The sequence below is a fragment of the Oncorhynchus kisutch genome, linkage group LG20 (genome assembly GCF_002021735.2).
Source record: "Oncorhynchus kisutch isolate 150728-3 linkage group LG20, Okis_V2, whole genome shotgun sequence".
Classification (NCBI taxonomy): Eukaryota; Metazoa; Chordata; class Actinopteri; order Salmoniformes; family Salmonidae; genus Oncorhynchus; species Oncorhynchus kisutch.
Window position 1 is genome coordinate 40,390,759 of NC_034193.2, and position 19,625 is coordinate 40,410,383.

Genomic DNA, 19,625 nt, shown 5'->3' on the forward strand with positions numbered 1-19,625 from the left:
CTATTTAGTTCAAAACTGCAACTAGGCTACTCAGGAACTTTTAATGTCATCTTGGTAAGCAACTCCAGTGTATATTTGGCTTTATGTTTCATGTTATTGTCCTGCTGAAAGGTGAATGTGTCTGTTGGAAAGCAGACAGAACCAGGTTTTCCTCTAGGATTTTCCCTGTGCCTAGCTCTATTCCTTTCCTTTTTATCCTAAAATACTCCCAAGTCCTTAAAGAGTGATTCTCAGTGATGTGTTGGATTTGCCCCAAACATAACACTTTATATTCAGGACAATACAGAGAGGGGGGGTACAGAGATGAGGTAGTCATTCAAAAATCATGCTAAACACTATTATTGCACACAGTGAGTCCATGCAATTTATTATGTGATTTGTTCAGCACATTTTTACTCCTCTTTTTACTCCTGAACTTCTTTAGCCTTGCCATAACAAATGATTTTACAAAGGCTCAACACCCGTTGAATATGGCCTGTTAGTAAATGGCTCTGTTACTCTATTCCATTCTGTCACATCTGTTTTTACCCCACAGAGTAAGGTTTGCATCCTTGGATTACTCTCCGGATCCTTACCGTGAACACTATGAAGACTCCCCGAGGAGTTTCGACCTCCAGACATTCCACCTCTACCTTCAGTGCTGCTTCACTACTAGCTCTGGACCATGTTGTTACGTGCGGTTTGCTTATGCTTGAGAATCTCAGAATCAGCAACCCACACGTAACGCACTGGACTAGAGCTACTTCACTACTGTAATATTTGTGTTGTGGAGAAATGACCAGGCAGGAGACGGGAGTACAGTTAGTTTTCGTTTAGTCAAAACCCCTCGAGCTCTACAGTTCGCGGCATTCCAGTGCGCATGTGCATTTCCTATTAGGTGTAGTAACGTAACACTGCCGTAATGCATTACTGCTTAGTAACAGCACAGTAACTAATATAAACAGATGTAGATCCCAGATACTACACTCCTCCCCCATAGTGTTTAACTCCCAGAGAACAAGGTAAATATGTTAGGTAACTACTAATGCAATATCTGAACAATGCATTCTTAAACATTTTTCAACTACTGGGTTGAAGCAGACTTTTCAGAGCCCAGCACAAATCCAGGGGATTATTCTGCCCCGAAGATGGAGTTTGTGTCCTAATAACTAACCCAGGTAATGTCCTTTTTCTTTCCTTTTATCTAGGACATATTAAAGTGTTTGTTTTACTGTCCGTTACCTCCTTAACCAGCTCAACTCACAGGTCAAGCTTTTGAGGTGCCCTTCGCTGTCGAATAGGATATCTCCGCTCCTCCTGGGCTTCCTGTGGTGGGCCAGGTTCGGGTGGAAGGTCAGGCTCTGTCTCTCCCGTACGTCCACAGTCTGGAGAATAGTCCTGGGGGTCGTTATTGTTCTTGTTCTCTCGGCATGTCTCTGCTGGGGCGTTGGACCGTAGCAGATGATCCACATGAACGTTGACCTGGCGATGACCAATTTGGACTTGGTAAGTCAAAGGTCCTCTGCGTTGCAAGATCACACCTGAGTTCCACAGGCGCTTGGGGTGTCTGAAATCACGTACCATCACCCTCTCTTCCTCTTTGAATTCTCTGACAGTCTTTGAGTGTCTGTCATGAGCTTTCTTCTGCTGTAGCTGGTGCTTTGCCACAGTGCTTGACAAGTCTGGTTTCAACAATGTCAGGCGGGTACGTGGTTGGCGTTTCAGAAACAGTTCAGCTGGTGTACATTCCGTTACTGTGTGTGGTGTGTTACGGTAAGTAAACAGGAACCGGGGAAGCCTTTGGTGGATGGGCACAGACTGAACCTCGAGTCTAGTCCAGGCCTTCTTAAAGGTTTGCACGGCTCTCTCCGCTGCTCCGTTTGATGCCGGATGGTAAGGTGGTGACAGGATGTGCCTTACTCCGTTGTTCTTGAGAAACATTTCAAAATCGTTTGACGTGAACGGGGGGGCATTGTCCGATACGATCTCCTTGACTAGTCCAAAGGATGCAAACAGGTGTCTGAGAAGATTGATGGTCTTCTCAGCGGTGGTCAGTTGAGTAGGGAACACTTCCATCCACTTGGAATGGACATCGACGACAACAAGGAAATGTTGCTTGTCAATTTCGGCGTAATCCACATGGATGCGTTCTCAAGGTGTAGCAGCCCAGGACCATTCTCCTGACTGTGGACGTACGGGAGAGACAGAGCCTGACCTTCCACCCGAACCTGGCCCATCACAGGAAGCCCAGGAGGAGCGGTTTAGTCAAAACCCCTCGAGCTGTACAGTTCGCGGCATTCCAGTGCGCATGTGCATTTCCTATTAGGTGTAGTAACGTAACACTGCCGTAATGCAAAACTGCTTAGTAACAGCACAGTAACTAATATAAACAGATGTAGAGCCCAGATACTACAACTACCTCTCTTTTCATCTCTTGATTTGGTCCTTTACATCAGAGTGTAATGGATTCCAGGTGACTACCTCAAGAAGCTGGTTGAGAGAATGCCAAGAGTGTGCAAAGCTGTCATCAAGGCAAAGGGTGGCTACTTTGAAGAAAATTAACACTTTTTTGGTTAATGCATGATTCCATTTGTTATTTCATCGTTTTGATATCTTCACTATTATTCTACAATGTCAAAAATAAAGAAACCCTTGAATAGGTAGGTGTCAGTACATTTATGAAAGTGTAATTAAATCCCAAAATCTCAGCAAACGTTAATCAAATCAATCTTTATTTATAAAACACTTTTCAGACATGGATGCAGCACAATGTGCTTAACAGAAGAAAAAAAAATATTAAAAACATAAATATTTATTAAACTAAAGAATAACAAAAACTAAAGGATGAAAAGCAGAACCAAAATATGTTTATAGATCCCCTTTAAATATGTTCAGTTTCAGCCCCATCAGGTCCTCTGGCAGGCTATTCCAGAGGCTGGGGGCATAGTCACTAAAGGCTGCCTCACCATGTCTCTTGGTCCTAGGCTTTGGGATAGTTAAAAGACCAGTGCCAGATGACATCAAGGACCTACTGGGTACATAACTGGCATGTATTGGGGTGCACAATCGTGGATTGATTTCAAAACCATTAGAATCTTAGAATGAATTTTAAAACTCAACGGCACCCAGACCGGAAATCATCACAGTAGTCAAGCCTACTTGTGATGAAGGCATAGATGAGTGTCTCTGTATCAGCCTGAGAGAAACAGCTGCACCTTGGCAATGTTCATCAGTGTCACGCCTGTTCCCGCTCCCCCTCGCCAGGCTGCCCATCGTTACGCGCATCAGTGCTTCATTGGACTCACCTGGACTCCTTCACTTTGTTGATTGACCCCTCTGTCTGTTCCTCAGTTTGATCCCTGTGTCAGCATTAATGCTTTGTTTCCCAGCCCAGATGCTGTCCGTGTTTTGTTTTGTGTCCATTAAATGTTCACTCTCTGTACTTGTTTCTCTTCTCCCAGTGTTTTTGTTTGGTGACGTCGGGTCCGGCTGCCTAAGGAACCGGGGAGGCCTCAGCTGGCTCGTCAGGCTTCCACGCCTTAGCTGTCTCGAGAGGTTTTCTTTCCTCGGTTGGCTCGACAGGCTCCCATCCCGCGTCATGCATTCAGCCGGCATGATACTCAAAAGACTTAGTCGCCAAACTAAATGTCCTTGCAGCTGAGAGCATTAGTAAAAATAGTGGCTGTCTCCCCACCCTTTTTCCCTTTTCTGAGTATGAAAAGCTGTAGTCTGTGGGAGGCTTCAATAAGGGCGGCACTACAATCTGAAGACACATATGTTTCAGTGAGAAACATGCAATGAACTTTGCACTCAGTAATGAGGTCATTCACAATAATGGTTTTCTAGTGATTGCTCTAATATTTAAAAGTGCCATATTCAATGTGTGGGCCACTCTGCCACTAGGGCATCTGTCTCAAGGTAACCAACGGAACGACAAATAAATTAACGTTACAACCATGTTTTCTGAAAGTCTCCAATCTATCAGAACGGTAGGAGATGACAGTTTGTATAAACTCTGTAGAAGGCGGATTTAGAGGATCATAATTTAGGTTACTCACAATCAGTGGCGGTTCTAGCTTGCATGGCTCCCTCCCGAGACTAAACCAATTTACCTTGGTGGTGTGCAGACTGGTTTTATATTATTCTTAATGATTTCGGCACAAACCAGAAAAAGCAATATGTCTGTGAAACGATATATTCACAGTATTATGAATGAATTGTGGTTTATTTGGTAGCATTTCTTAGTGTGACTGATTTTACTAATTGCATTAGTACTGTATAAAGTTAGAGGTGCGCTATTTGATAGATGCCCCCACTCCCCCTACCTCGGGCTTCCAGTGGGGTGACCTGAGGTCAACCTACTCCCTCCCCATCTCGTACATCTGAGTGGGAGATCTTCCCAGGCAGTAGCCTGCCTAGCTCACAAACTAGAATCAGGGTGCCCACTCCGACAAGGTTAATTGACACACAGTCCCACACGGTGTCATGATATCATTGACGTGACGCGCAAATGAGCGATAGAAAACCGATGGCGCAAATGACACCATTCCGATTTTTTTTGTGCGGGCGCCCCCTGCCACCCCCGGCAAGATGCCCATGTCGCCTACACCTAAATCCGCCACTGCTCACAATAACCATAGAGCCATTTCTACAGGAGTTGATATGGTTTCCAAGTCTTCTGTTGCTTAATCTGCCAGGGAGGACTGGAGCACTACCAGACCCTGTCTGTCAGTCTCTAAAACAGTTTGATGTTGCTTGGACTGGAGCACTACCAGACCCTGTCTGTCAGTCTCTAAAACAGTTTGATGTTGCTGGGACTGGAGCACTACCAGACCCTATCTGTCAGTCTCTAAAACAGTTTGATGTTGCTGGGACTGGAGCACTACCAGACCCTGTCTGTCAGTCTCTAAAACAGTTTGATGTTGCTGGGACTGGAGCACTACCAGACCCTGTCTGTCAGTCTCTAAAACAGTTTGCGATGTTGCTGGAAATAATCCTGGAAGCCCTGCGGTTGGGGTGAATCCTGTCTCTTTAAAAAAAAGTGCTGGTTACTCCCACAGCAAATCAAAGTTGTCACAAAACGAAACATTCCTGTCATTGCAAAGTTTATTCGGGTACTCATTTAGGGCAACAATCATTATTTGGAGGGATGATACTGGTGTGAAACAAAAGATCAAAACAATAAGGAAGTACAATGTTATGGCCCTTGGGCCATTGAATGTTTGGCACTTAAAAAAAGAAGAAGAAAAAAAGGAGTAACAACAAAGACAAACTATTCAACAAGCAAACGTGACATATGTGCTTTTATTAAGCGACTACCCAAATTCTCTGAACAGCTCAGGACATTATGCAAACCCAGTGAACCTGATAGGAAGACATGAGGCTGGATTGTCTGAAAAATAGGCTGTGTACACACAGATTGTACAACACGTTTGAGACAGTGTTTGTGATACAATGGAGAGTTTGTCTGCACAAAAATGTTTACACACCCGTTGTCTCAAGTGAGTTACACAACATTTGTACAATCTGAGTGTGTAGGGGGCCATAGTGTTTGGTTACTGAATGCAGAATCACATTTCTCAAGGCTTTGTTGATAAAATGCAAAGAAAGACAAAGAAAAGAGGATGGCATCTTAAGTACTTGCTTGATTGGTTATGCTTTCCATTCAAGGTATTGTGAGTTAAATGGCAGGAAGGATGGGGCTCATTTTACACATTGTTATAGCTTCAGTCTTGAGTTCTCACCTCGACACCCACAGTAATTGACATAATCAGGTGATCACCATGACTATACAAAAACATAGAAATGCCAGCTAACTGGTTAACCATGTATGCTTAGTGTGGTACACATTGCAAACATGTGTTGTCATTGTGTTCAGTTGTGTAATACACAGTACTATCATCCGATCATGTGTTTGTGGAATGTTTGATTTTGTGCTAAAGTGAAGTTCATTTGAACAGGTCACAGTTGGTCTTGGATGGACCAAAGTGTTAGTAACCTAAACCACAAACACAGATGGATAGTAATGATAAAATGAGGAGTCAATTATGACAAGAATCCTGTCAGGTGTAGCCCACTACTGCTTACCAATCCTGGTTTAAAGGGATGGTTAGAGTTTGCGTCATCTTCACGTCATTGTTCTCCTCATTCATAATGCTAACGCAGACTTGCCCTTTAACGCCTAAGCTTCACTTCCCACCTTTGCAATTAAGATCTACAGTGTCTGTGTACATACTGTACTTTCCATTACTTTGCTGACGTGATGGGTTATTACCCAATGGCCTGAGAACAAAATGTGAGGAATTGGCTCACCTGGCTACCCGTCCTGCTACCCATCCTGCTACCCATCCTTCCCGTATAAAAACTCTGATGTGTTGTCTGTCAGACACAGAGGAGTAGGTACAGCTTGATCAGCTGTGTTATTTTCCACTGAACACTGTTCCCCGCTTACCTGAACGACTGGTAAGGGCATTTTTATTGAATGGACTCATTGTTTTGACCTGTATTGAGTTATTGTATGTTGAATGTTCAGTGAAAAAGTCAATATTATGGTTGTAGAGGTACTTTGAGAAATATGGAAATACTTTGAGAAATATGGAAATACTTTGAGAAATATGGAAATACTTTGAGAAATATGGAAATACTTTGAGAAATATGGAAATACTTTGAGAAATATGGAAATACTTTGAGAAATATGGAAATACTTTGAGAAAATGTGTGTTTTGGTAATTGAGGTCTCACAACATCGCCGATTTGCTAGCTCAGATATATACAAACGTAAATACCTAAATAAATATACATTTTAGAATGTAAATACAAGAATAAATGAAAAAGTACATGTTTTCATCCCTCACGGTGATAGCTTTGAAATACATTGGTTATGGGGAATACACTATGCGTACAATTGACAATATATTTTGAAACATACATGAGTGTTGGTTGAAAAATCCTTAAATGATCTGCTCAGGTTTCATCTTATTTGCCTACAACAACGTAAAGCCTCTCATGAACTTGAGTTTCATTCCAAAATTATATTCTGTAGGTACCTTCATGTGTGTGTGTAAAATATTACTGTTCTCAGATTTTTTATTAATAGATTTTAGATGTGTATTCAAATGTTTTTTGTTGCAAAATGCTACATACTGATAAGCTGGAATGGAATGTTGGTATCCTGTATATTTGACTGTGATACGTGGTTGTCCCCTAGTTATCTTAAGATGAATGCACTAACTGTAAATCGCTAAATGGTCAAATGTAAATATTTTACATACAGATCTCCTATTATTATATTTATTAGTTTGTTTTATATATTGACGTCACAAATATATCATTTGTACAGTTCTTTTTTTTAAATATTTAGTTATTTATCACATTTGACTGTGTAAAACCCCAGCAGTACTACTTATTCCTGTGAGAGTGAGAAGGATATATAGCATTTTGCAACGAAACATGATTATTTGCCTCTCTGAAATGAAACCGTCAAGTGATAGATATCAAACAAATACATGTCTGTCATTGAACACCGCGCCATGACTAGACGGTGAAAAAACATCCATCTTTTCCTCAAGTTCTTTAAACAATAAAAACTAATTTACCAACATTTCAGAAAATGGATATACTGTAAGCAATCATTTCTGATGAAAAAACACAAATGTGAAGAATTGGTTTATACAGTGATATACGGTGCATTCAGGAAAGTATTCAGATCCCTTGACTTTTTACACATTTTGTTACGTTACAGCCTTATTCTAATGACAAAGCAAAAACAGGTTTTAGAAATTGATACATTTACTTAAGTATTCAGAACATTTTACTCAGTACTTTGTTGAAGCACCTTTGGCAGCCATTATAGCCTCGAGTCTTCTTGGGTATGACGTTACAGGCTTGGCACACCTGTATTTGGGGAGTTTCTCACATTCTTCTCTGCAGATCCTCTCAAGCTCTATCAAGTTAGATGGGGAGTGTCGCTGCACAGCTATTTTCAGGTCTCTCCAGAGATGTTCGATCGGGTTCAAGTCCGGGCTCTTGGCTGGGCCACTCAAGGACATTCAGAGACTTGTCCCGAAGCCACTCCTGCGTTGTCTTGACTGTGTGCTTAGGGTCGTTGTCGTGTTGGAAGGTGAACCTTCGCCCCAGTCTGAGGTCCCGAGCGCTCTGGAGAGGTTTTCATCAAGGATCTCTCTGTACTTTGCTCCATTCATTTTTTTCCCTAGATCCTGACTAGTCCGCCAGCCCCTGCCGCTGAAAAACATCCCCACAGCATGATGCTTCCACCACCATGCTTCACCTTAGGGGTGGTATTGGCCAGGTGATGAGCGGTGCCTGGTTTCCTCCAGACGTCTCCCATCTCCACAGAGGAACTCTGGGGATATGTCAGAGTGACCATCGGGTTCTTGGTCACATCCCTGACCAAGGCCCTTCACCCCGATTGCTCAGTTTGGCAGGGCGGCCAGCTCTAGGAAGGGTCTTGGTGGTTCCAAACTTCTTCCATTTAAGAATGATGGAGGCCACTGTGGTCTTGGGGACCTTCAATGCTGCAGACATTTTTTGGTACCATTTACCAGATCTGTGCCTCCACACAATCCTGTCTCGGCGCTCTACGGTCAATTCCTTCGACCTCATGGTTTATTTTTTTTTCTCTAACATGCACTGTCAACTGTGAGATCTTATATAGACAGGTGTGTGCCTTTCCAAATCATGTCCAATTGATTGAATTTCCCACAGGTGGACTCCAATCAAGTTGTAGAAACATCTCAAGGATGATCAATGTAAAGAGGATGCACCTGAGCTCAATTTCGAGTCTCATTGCAAAGGGTCAGAATACTTATGTAAATAAGGTATTGCTGTTTATTATTTATAATACATTTGCAAAAATGTCTAAAAACCTGTTTTCGCTTTGGCATTATGGTGTATTGTGTATAGATTGAGGGAAAGGAAAAAGGGAAGGGGTCTGAGTACTTTCCGAATGTGCTGTATAGCGTTTTGGAATGGAACTCTTCAACTCTTCAGAACAGCCTTACAGCTTCTCTTTGTAGGATAATCATGTATATTTTTATCCTATATCTTTCCATACCATTCTAAACAGATCACCCAAAGACAACATGAAGCTGGAGCTGCTGGTGGTGTTGGCTGTAGCAGCCCTGGTTCCCAGCCTGTCTGTGGGGTTGCTTCTCTCCAAATGTGAGCTGAAGCCCAAACTGACAGAGGCTGCTGACCAATTCAATCTGACTGAGAAAATTGCAGCAAAGGGAGTCGAACTGGACAACACCTTGGCCAAAAGTGGGTTGTGAATTCTATGTAGGCCTATTGTGTTTGTGTGAGTTTTGAGAGATGACTTAAAGGTGGTGTGAGAGCATAAAACATCAATGTCACTGAAAAAGGTCTCACATTTAGTTGAAGGGGAAGTTCAATATTTTACAACTTAATGTTAAAGGGGTCATCACCCTAGTAGTCTATGGGCCATTTTCTTTAAAGAGCCACTACAAACTTCAGCTAAAATCAATGGGGGCAATTTACCAAATTGAATGGCCAAATCAAATTAAATAAACTCAATTATTTGATTAAAGGTAATTAAAGGTGATTTGGCCATTTAAAAAAAAACATTGCATGGTTGCCCCTAGCCAGCGGTGCCTAAGGTTAGTGGAAGTTTGTAGTGGCTGTTTAAAGACAAACTGTAATCCATGTTTTGTTTTATCTTATAGACTACTTTCAGGGTGAGGAAAAATGAAGTAAAATACTGAACTTCCCCTTTAAAACGTCCAAATATATAATCTCTCTCTCTATTCTCTTCCTGCTCTCACTGTGACTTGGTTGGTCCAGTTATCTGCAGTTTGGACCTAAAGTCTGGTTTAAACACCAGCCTTGTGACCAACCTTGTCCTGCGCAAACCTTTCCTGCATAAATCCAAAAGGCGCCCCATCAGCAGGAGACCTGTGAGACTGTTTGGGCACAAACGTCCAGGTAGAGATGTTGAGTCAAAGGAAGATCGAGTCAGTTCTGAGGGAGAAGAGGACAAACCTAGACCTACAGGAAAGCCTGGGGGAATGAAACCCAAACCTACCGGGAAAACAGAGAGAGTGAGTCCAAGGTCAGAGAGGCCCGAAGGGAAGAGGACGAGACCAGGGAGTCCCGCGATAGGAAGGAACAAGCGTGAGGCTGAGGAGTCGGCTGGTGATAAGGAAGAACATGACAAAGTTGAGGCACAAGAAAGCAAAGCGGCTGAGGTCGAAGAGTTTTGCGGCTATGAGGATGAGGGTGATGAAGACGAGGTTGACGAGGATGAGCTAGACGAGGAGAACCTGGAAGAGTTAGAGGCGGAGCTGGACGAGCAAGTAGGAGAGGAACCGAAAGAGAGAGAGGGGAACAGGAAGAAGAGATACATCCCAAAGCAGTTCAGAGGTCCCGGACAGAGCCGCAACCCACTTCGACATAAGTCGAAGCGCAAGCCATTCAAGCCGATCAAGACCCTGTCCTTCAGCTTTTTCGGTCTCTTCCAGCTGAGCAATCGCCTCGCCTGCGTCTCCTCCAACACCACTCGCTCTCTCAATCTCTGTAAGACAGAGTGCAGCTGTGAGTACAAACATCTTTCCTTCCTCAGCCTGTTTAGCAGAATGTCAACAAATGCCTGCGTGTATGTATGTACAGTACATGTATGTATGAAAGAATGAATAGGCCTACATGAGTGAGTGAGTGAATGAATGAACATCAGGCTTGTGATCATGTCAAACCCTTACGTTGGTGTTCAACAACACACCTCCAGGTACTGCTGTTTTAAAACTTCCAAATATATAATCTCGCTCTATCTCTCTCCATTTCCTGCTCTCACTCTGACTTGGTTGGTCCAGTTATCTGCAGTTTGGACCTAAAGTCTGTCTTAAACACCAGCCTTGTGACCAACCTAGTCCTGCGTATATAAATGAATGAATGGACAAACAAACAGATGGATTATTCTTGTGTCATGAACAAAGACAAGAGATTAGAACTAGTGGGTTTCGTAATCAACCTCTCACTTCTCTGTAATCACACTCACTCTGTTTAGTCCTACATTAGCGAACATTTTCAAGGTGCAGGGCTAAAATACTGTACCTGCAAAGTGCACACAAAGGCCTTAGGTAATTGACGGGAACTGTACTGACTGTATTTCTGCCCTTCCAGCCTTCGTTGATGATGACATCCGTGATGACATTGCCTGCTTTGTGAAGTCTCGTGCCTGGATGTAAGTTAACTGCCAGTACTAGTGAATAGTGAGGACAATGACATTGATGCCACACTGATCTTGATCCATAAAACATGAATTAGAGTGAAGCAGCCCCCTGACAGCACAAAAGAGGTGTTGTTTGGGCCTTAATTAATGCAATCTAATTCAATAGAAATTTGACATTCAAAATGCAATAACATAAATGGTTACTTTTGTACGGTAAATAGTCTTTTAAGCCGTTGTACAACTTGCTTCTGTATTATTGACAGAAAAATATACAATAACAAAATAATAACCATTTTAATTTGTGTATTACAGGAAGGCTCTGAAGTTCCCATGGAAATGTGCCATGCTGCAAGCCTCTGAGTACTTTGAGTGTGACCAACCACTTAACAGTACTATGAGTACTTTGAGTGTGACCAACCACTTAACAGTACTATGAGTACCTTGAGTGTGACCAACCACTTAACAGTACAATGAGTACTTTGAGTGTGACCAACCACTTAACAGTACTATGAGTACCTTGAGTGTGACCAACCACTTAACAGTACTATGAGTACTTTGAGTGTGACCAACCACTTAACAGTACTATGAGTACTTTGAGTGTGACCAACCACTTAACAGTACTATGAGTACTTTGAGTGTGACCAACCACTTAACAGTACTATGAGTACTTTGAGTGTGACCAACCACTTAACAGTACTATGAGTACTTTGAGTGTGACCAACCACTTAACAGTACTATGAGTACTTTGAGTGTGACCAACCACTTAACAGTACTATGAGTACTTTGAGTGTGACCAACCACTTAACAGTACTATGAGTATTTTGCAAACAACTGTTTAACAGAGATTTTCCTTCTTTCTCTCAACTCTCATCTTCTGCTATAAGCTCCACAAATATGCTACTTTCTATTACCTCTAGATGGCGTGCTAGGAATTATTTGAGCCGTTATCCCTTATGTTGGGACAACAAGTGCCTCCTACAGACATTAGGCAACATCATCATATTCTCCTTCAACTGTCCAACTACCACGAGTAAGGAAGTTAAATCTAACAGATGCCATTTTGTTGAAAATCTCCTTTGTTGCTTGGTAACAACATTTCCTTCTTTCACAAACAAAAATACATAAAATTATCATAAAGACTTTTGGTTTCCAGTGTATTATTTTCTATATGCCAACACCTGATTTGCTTGTGTTAATTAATACAATTCTGTTAAATTAAGTATTAAATTTTAATCTCAAAGAAATGAAACCCAACATGTATTATTAAGTTGGCATTATTTGGAGGGATGATCGTGGTACGAAATGAGATATGTAAAAGAAGCTACCCACTGGGTATAGACATCAATTCAACGACAAGGTGGGATAAGTACCCAACTATCATACTTGAGTAAAAGTAAAGATACCTTAATAGAAAATGACTCAAGTAAATGTGAAAGTCACCCAATAAAATACTACTTGAGTAAAAGTCTAAAAGTATTTGGTTTTAAATATACTTAAGTATCAAAAGTAAATGTAATTGCTAAAATACACTTAACTATCAGAAGTAAAAGTATAAATCATTTCAAATATCTTATATTAAGCAAACCAGAAGGCTCCATTTAATTTTTTTATTTATGGATAGCCAGAGGCACACTCCAACATTTAGACATCATTTACAAATGAAGCATGAGTGTTTAGTCTGCCAGATCAGAGGCAGTAGGGATGACCAGGGATGCTCTCTTGATAAGTGTGTGAACTTGACAATTTTCCTGTTCTGCTAATCATTCAAAATGTGCTTTTGGGTGTCAGGGAAAATGTATGGAGTAAAGAGTACATTCGTTTCTTTAGTGAAGTAAAAGTAGTCAAAAATATACATACTAAAGTAAAATACAGATACCCCAAAGAACAACTCAAGTAGTACTTTAAAGTGTTTTTACTTAAGTACTTTACACCACTGAGTCAATGTTTATCCCATGTTGGTTTAATGTAATTTCATTGAAATGACGTGGAAACAACATTGATTCAACTAGTGTGTGCCCAGTGGGGATTAACAGAACATGTTATGAGCCTTGGGTCAGTGGATGTTGGGGCTTTAAAAAAAAAAATTGGGGTAACAGTAACATGAAAAAATTACAAACATACTGTTAGATGAATTTAGTTCTTATGTGTTCATTAACCAATTCAATTAAAACACTGTCCATTTCTAAGAATTTGTAAGGTTCTTATTTGCATAAAATGGACAGAGACCAGCCACCAAAATTAGCCAATAGCGTTTATTCTCGTGAGCTCTGGTCATAATACCATGTACATTGGTTTATATACCTCACATTTCATCATAAATGTCCCTCCTCCTCTCAGATACAATGGAAATATAGTTAACAAGCCTTCTCACATTGTCTGCCACCTGTTAAACAATCTACTACAAGCCCAAGGTCTCTCCACTCCCTGGGTGGGGACAGAATGTCCTGTAAGGAACACAGTATTCCAGCCGGTCTGACGATAGCTCCATTCATTTCTAACAAGGAACAGAAAGTCCTTGTTCTAATTCTTGACTAAAACTACACACATTATATTCAGTGTTATGATTATAATAAGATTCATACATTCACACAGTAACAGAGTAGTATTCTGTTTAGTTATAGTTCTAAGCTAAATGTATACATCATTTAGTCATTATTCATAAAAATCCCATAACACATACCTAAGAAAAATATAGCCTGTGCACTGATTCAAATATTTTGTGGTTCCTCTAATCACAATTTTGTTATTTTGAAAGCATGATTAACAAAGAAATCTGTACACGTTGCATAACTTGATTCTTCATCAATTGATAACTGACTGGGAGCAGAAATCAGCCCAATATTAGCCAAATAATGGTAATTCTGCACAAAACCCCTGATTTAGACAGGCCCACTGGGCTAAAGATGGACCAGCCCATCTCTCATTTGCCAGAATTCCACTATGGCCATTCTGCCTCTGATTACTTATAAATCCCACTGACTACAGCACAGCCTCCAAAGAAACACGCTGAAGAAAGCCACTGAGTGCTGGGGCTGGGGTGCTGGAGAATGGGAGCAACTGTAATGATATGACAAAAATGTCAGTCAACCCAGCAAACCAAAACTGGTTCTGTGAACGTTTCCAGAACATTCATTAGGTTGCCCCAAAAGTTATAATAACACAAAACGGTCCAGTTGTGCTAATGATTATACAATGTTTGTATAAAACATTTGCCTGATGTTGAAAGAACGTTCCCAGAACACAGTTTCTTAGTACATTACCTGGAAACCCAATAAGAACATTAGAGGAATGTTCTGTGGTGCTTTTTACAGATGTTGTGCACAACATTTGAGTGAATGTTAGAACATTCTAAGGATGTTTCATTTTTTTTTATTCTGAAAAAATCCAAAACAATATTTCAAAGTTTTTGGGATATTATCATCCGAATGTTAGATAAAACCCTAACTTAATGGGAATGTTATTTAATGTCCTGGGAATGTTCCTGGTTTTCTGTTTGTTCTGAACACTCCATAGCCTTAAGGCAGGAAACACACCATTACAAACGTTGGCCATGCAAAACAGGGTTAAAACTATCATATTGACCTAATGGACTGTCAGTCCTTGCATCCCTTAGCACTACAGAAAATCAACTGGCAGGGCTGATGTTTTGTTCTTTTTTAAATTAAGCAGTAGTCCTTTTTTTTTCCCCCTCCCAATTACGGCTTGGAATATATTCTTTGTGGGGTTTATTTTCAAGCCATTTGACAATACATCTATAAACAATGAGGTATGTGAGTGTTTGCTGACAACTCCTTTAACGATTTGCTCAGGTTTCATTATTGTATTTGTCTACAACAGTAAAGTTGTTTCATCAACTGGAACCCTGGGAGGTATTTAAAGCCGTAATATGATGTTGTTTAATGTTATTGTTTCAGTGTACATTTCCGCTGTGCCCATGACGACCGCATTATAACCTCAATATAGGATACTATATACTTGGTTCACAGCATTTCACACTGTTCTGAACAGATCACCCAGATACAACATCTTGGCCAATTTTTTTGTAATGAAATTTGTTGATTGAAGTTACCCCGAAGATCGCTTCAAATATCAAGACCTGTCTTTGGGGTCCATGACTACCTATTAATGTAGCATTGCTTTAAACCTTCAAATATCTAATGGTCTTGGTCTTACTTTCTATGTTTCCTTTCTGTTCATAACATGACATGGTTTTTCCAGTTATCTTACAGTATTCTGCGACATAACTCTGTGGTGAAAGACAAGGTCCCTTCGACGAATAGGCATCCTGGCCAAAGAGAGAGACCTGTCATGAGGGCCAGATACCCACCGTTTAGCTGGAGGCCACAAGATACCATTCAAAGGACCCGAAAACAAGGAAGAAGATGGTAGCCATGAGTCAGAAAGAGACAACGGATCTGAGAGAAGTCAAGCCAACCTCTCACAGAGAGGTAGATGCCAACGACGAGAGCTGCAGACGAGACAGAGGGAAAACACAACGAGCTCAGAGTGAAACCTTCAGTGAAATGCAGACGTCCATTGTTCAGGAGGCCGTTCAATGACTGGCCAAAGAGAGACGCAAAGTCCAAGGAAAGTGACGATGAGAGCAATAGCGACGAAGAAAGACGGAGAGCGAAAGCGGCGAAACTCAGATCGCAAAGGAAAGTCGGATGTCAGAATGCAGATGTCGATAAGCCAGAAAGTGAATGTTATGAGTAAGACGCAAGCGACGACGAGTCAGAAGGAGGAGGAGGAAAAAGAGAGCCATCCACAACCGGGGGAGAAAACACAACTAACTACAAATGGCCATACCCATGAGTCTCTATGTAGGTAGTCTAGCACTTGGGAGCGTTGGGCCAGTAACCAAAAAGTCGCTGGTTTGAATCTCCGAGCCGACTAGGTGAAAAATCTGGCGATGTGGCCTTGAACAAGGCACTAACCTTAATTGCTTCTGTAAATCCTTATGGATAAGAGCATCTGCTAATTGATTTAAATGTAAATATGGTCTACTCCAGCAGAGCGATCAGATTGCCTGTGCTTTGATTACTCAATCTCCCAATCTCTGCCAGACAATGTGCAGTGGTGAGCAAAAGACATCCTTCTGCCATAAACCTATTTAGCATAATGTTAACATATAATGTATGATTGATTATTCATATATTGTACATTGAGATGAGTGTTCGTGGACTTGGCTAATTGAACAGAACCAAAGCTGCAGACCATACTATTTACCACCACAAACCGATGCTGGCACTAAGACCGCACCGATGTGAGTAAGACCTTTAAACAGGTTAACATTCGCAAGGCTGCGGAGCCAGACGGAATACCAGGACGAGTATTCAGAGCATGCGCTGACCAGCTGGCTAGTGTCTTCACCAAGGTCATTATAGTAAACTAAAACTTAAACTAAAATTGGAAAAAACGATTTAGTAAACTGGAATAAAATAATTAAGAAAAACATTTGTAAAACTATACTGAAACTACCATATTTGACTGCAAAACGAAATAAAATAAAAAAAACATATTATGATGTTCAGTTGTATTTTGTATTTTGTTTTGGGGGGTTTTCAAATGGACTTTTCAAGCTTTTTTAAAATTGATTTTTTCAAGCTTCTGATTCTAGCTGGTAAATGCTGCCAGTAGATAGCAATGTTTCAGATAGGCCTAGCTTGTGCATCACTATCACTAGCTATCACCAGAGTGGAAGAGGCGAAGCGAGAGGATTAACTCGGCCCAAAATCTGTCCCTGCGAGATAAACAGATTAGTCTATGAGAGAGTATCAAATTACGTGAGAGTTATTTGATCAAATAGAGTAATGTTTAGGTTGTTACAAATGTACTGATATAAGTGGACGCATGTGACATTCGGCAACTTTCAGAAAAACGACTTGTACCTGTTCACACGCGTTTCTGCCGTCTCATTGCTTAGAATGGTCCCACCTGATCTTGTCTCCTCCCATCTGCTTTCCATCTTTGAGGACATGTATTTTCATTGTCAGAATGGTTTCTTGAAATCTTGTCAATATAATAAATAATCTTTGCTATCACTAGCTAATAACAGAGAAGAATTCTGAAGCAGAGACTGTAGAGAAAGCAAGACACCCCCTCATTTTTTTCTGATTGGGGCGGGGCCACTCTGGTGTGCTTATTGCCCCTGCCCCGCGGAACAGGAGTCCCAGAGGGAAACAACTCACTGGCAATTTTTTTGTTGGTCGAGGCGGGGGCAATAAGCAGACAATGGTTGCGTTCCCCTGGTCAGATGTTGCATGCATTAACCAATGGTTGCGTGCCACATCATTGACTGTGTCATCGACTGACAGATTGCTATAACATATGATGTGATTATATGATACTTAAATACCTGTCCAGACTTTGTAAGATTCATCAGGTGTCAGTAATGTCTGAACAGAGGAACGCGCCCCAAGTCACAAATAGGGCGCCTCCCATACAGTGGGGCAAAAAAGTATTTAGTCAGCCACCAATTGTGCAAGTTCTCCCACTTAAAAAGATGAGAGAGGCCTGTAATTTTCATCATAGGTACACTTCAACTATGACAGACAAAATGAGAAAAAAAATCCAGAAAATCACATTGTAGGATTTTTTATGAATTTATTTGCAAATTATGGTGGAAAATAAGTATTTGGTCAATAACAAAAGTTTATCACAATACTTTGTTATATACCCTTTGTTGGCAATGACAGTATTTATGCTGCAGTAGTTTATGTGTCGGGGGGCTAGGGTCAGTCTGTTATATCTGGAGTATTTCTCCTGTCTTATCCTGTGTCCTGTGTGAATTTAAGTATGCTCTCTCTAATTCTCTCTTTCTTTCTTTCTCTCTCTTGGAGAACCTGAGCCCTAGGACCATGCCTCAGGACTACCTGGCATGAGGACTCCTTGCTGTCCCCAGTCCACCTGGCCGTGCTGCTGCTCCAGTTTCAACTGTTCTGCCTGCGGCTATGGAACCCTGACCTGTTCACTCATTGATATACAGCTCAGCATTCAACACAATTGTTCCCTCCAAGCTCATCACCAAGATCAGGACCCTCGGACTGAATACCTCCCTCTGCAACTGGATCCTGGACTTCCTGACGGGCTGCCCCCAGTTGGTGAGGGTAGGCAACAACACATCCACCATGCTGACCATTAACATGGGGGCTCCTCAGGGGTGTGTGCCTAGTCCCCTCCTGTACTCTCTGTTCACACACAACTGCGAGGCCAAGCTCGGCTCCAACAACATCAAGTTTGCTGACGACACGATGGTGGCAGGATTGATCACTGACAACGATGAGGCAACCTTTAGGGAGGAGGTCAGAGACCTAGCAGTGTGGTGCCAAGACAACAACCTCTCCTTCAACATCAGTGAGATAAAGGAGCTGATCGTTGACTAAAGGAAACGGAGGGGCGAGCACGCTCCCAACCACATCGATGGGGCTGTATTGGAGTGGGTTGAGAGCTTCAAGTTCCTCTGTGTCCACATCACTAAAGAATTAACATGGTCCACACACACCCACACAGTTCTGAAGATGGCACGACAGCACCTCTTCCCCCTCAGGAGGCTGAAAAGATTTGGCATGGGCCCTCAGACCCTCAAAAAGTTTTACAGATGCACCATTGAGAGCATTTTTTGACTGGTTGCATCACTGCTTTGTACGGCAACTTCTAGGCACCCGACCGCAAAACGCTACAGAGGGTGGTGGCCGAGCTTCCTGCCTCCAGGGCCCCTATACCAGGCGGTGTCAGAGGAAGTCCTAAAGAATTGTAAGACTCCAGCCACCCAAGCCATAGATTGTTCTCTGCTACCTTGGTACCAGTGCACCAAGTTTGGAACCAACAGGACCCTGAACAGCCATAAGACTGCTAATCAATACTGCTAAATGGCTAATCAAATGGCATCCAGGACCTGCATTGTTGCACTGACTCTCTTGCACACACTCACACATACTTACACTGACACCCCAGCATATTGTCAACACACACACACACACACACACACACACACACACACACACACACACACACACACACACACACACACACACACACACACACACACACACACACACACACACACACACACACACACACACACACACACACACACACACACACACACACACACACACACACACACACACACACACACACACACACACACACACACACACACACACACACACACACACACACACACACACACACACTGCTACTGTCCATTATCTATCCTTTTGCCTAGTCACTTTATCCCAACCTATATGTACATAGCTGCCTCAATAACCTTGTACCCCTGCACATTGACTCGGTACTGGTACTCCCTGTATATAGCTTTGTTATTTTTACTCATTATTGTTATTCACTGTGTATTTATTCCTTTTGTCACTACGTCAGTTTTTAAAATGTATTTTATCTTTAACTCTGCATTGTTGGAAAAGGACCCGTAAGTAAGCAT

General features: G+C 41.8%; 1 protein-coding gene across 3 annotated transcripts; it reads left to right on the forward strand.

The window, feature by feature from the left end:
• The first annotated feature begins 863 nt into the window (after nucleotides 1-863).
• LOC109865693 (nucleoplasmin-like protein ANO39) lies at nucleotides 864-12,322 on the forward strand. 3 transcript variants are annotated; one of them, XM_020454069.2, is made up of 5 exons: nucleotides 864-1,157; nucleotides 9,065-9,258; nucleotides 9,799-10,548; nucleotides 11,134-11,194; nucleotides 11,495-12,322. In XM_020454069.2, the coding sequence occupies exons 2-5, from the start codon at nucleotides 9,081-9,083 to the stop codon at nucleotides 11,616-11,618; spliced, it is 1,113 nt and encodes a 370-aa protein (XP_020309658.1). In that variant the 5' UTR covers nucleotides 864-1,157; nucleotides 9,065-9,080; the 3' UTR covers nucleotides 11,619-12,322. The 3 variants fall into 3 exon arrangements, with proteins under 3 accessions (XP_020309658.1, XP_020309657.1, XP_031655472.1); XM_020454068.2 differs by lacking the exon at nucleotides 864-1,157 and adding an exon at nucleotides 6,164-6,441; XM_031799612.1 differs by lacking the exon at nucleotides 864-1,157 and adding an exon at nucleotides 8,193-8,816.
• Nucleotides 12,323-19,625: the final 7,303 nt, after the last annotated feature.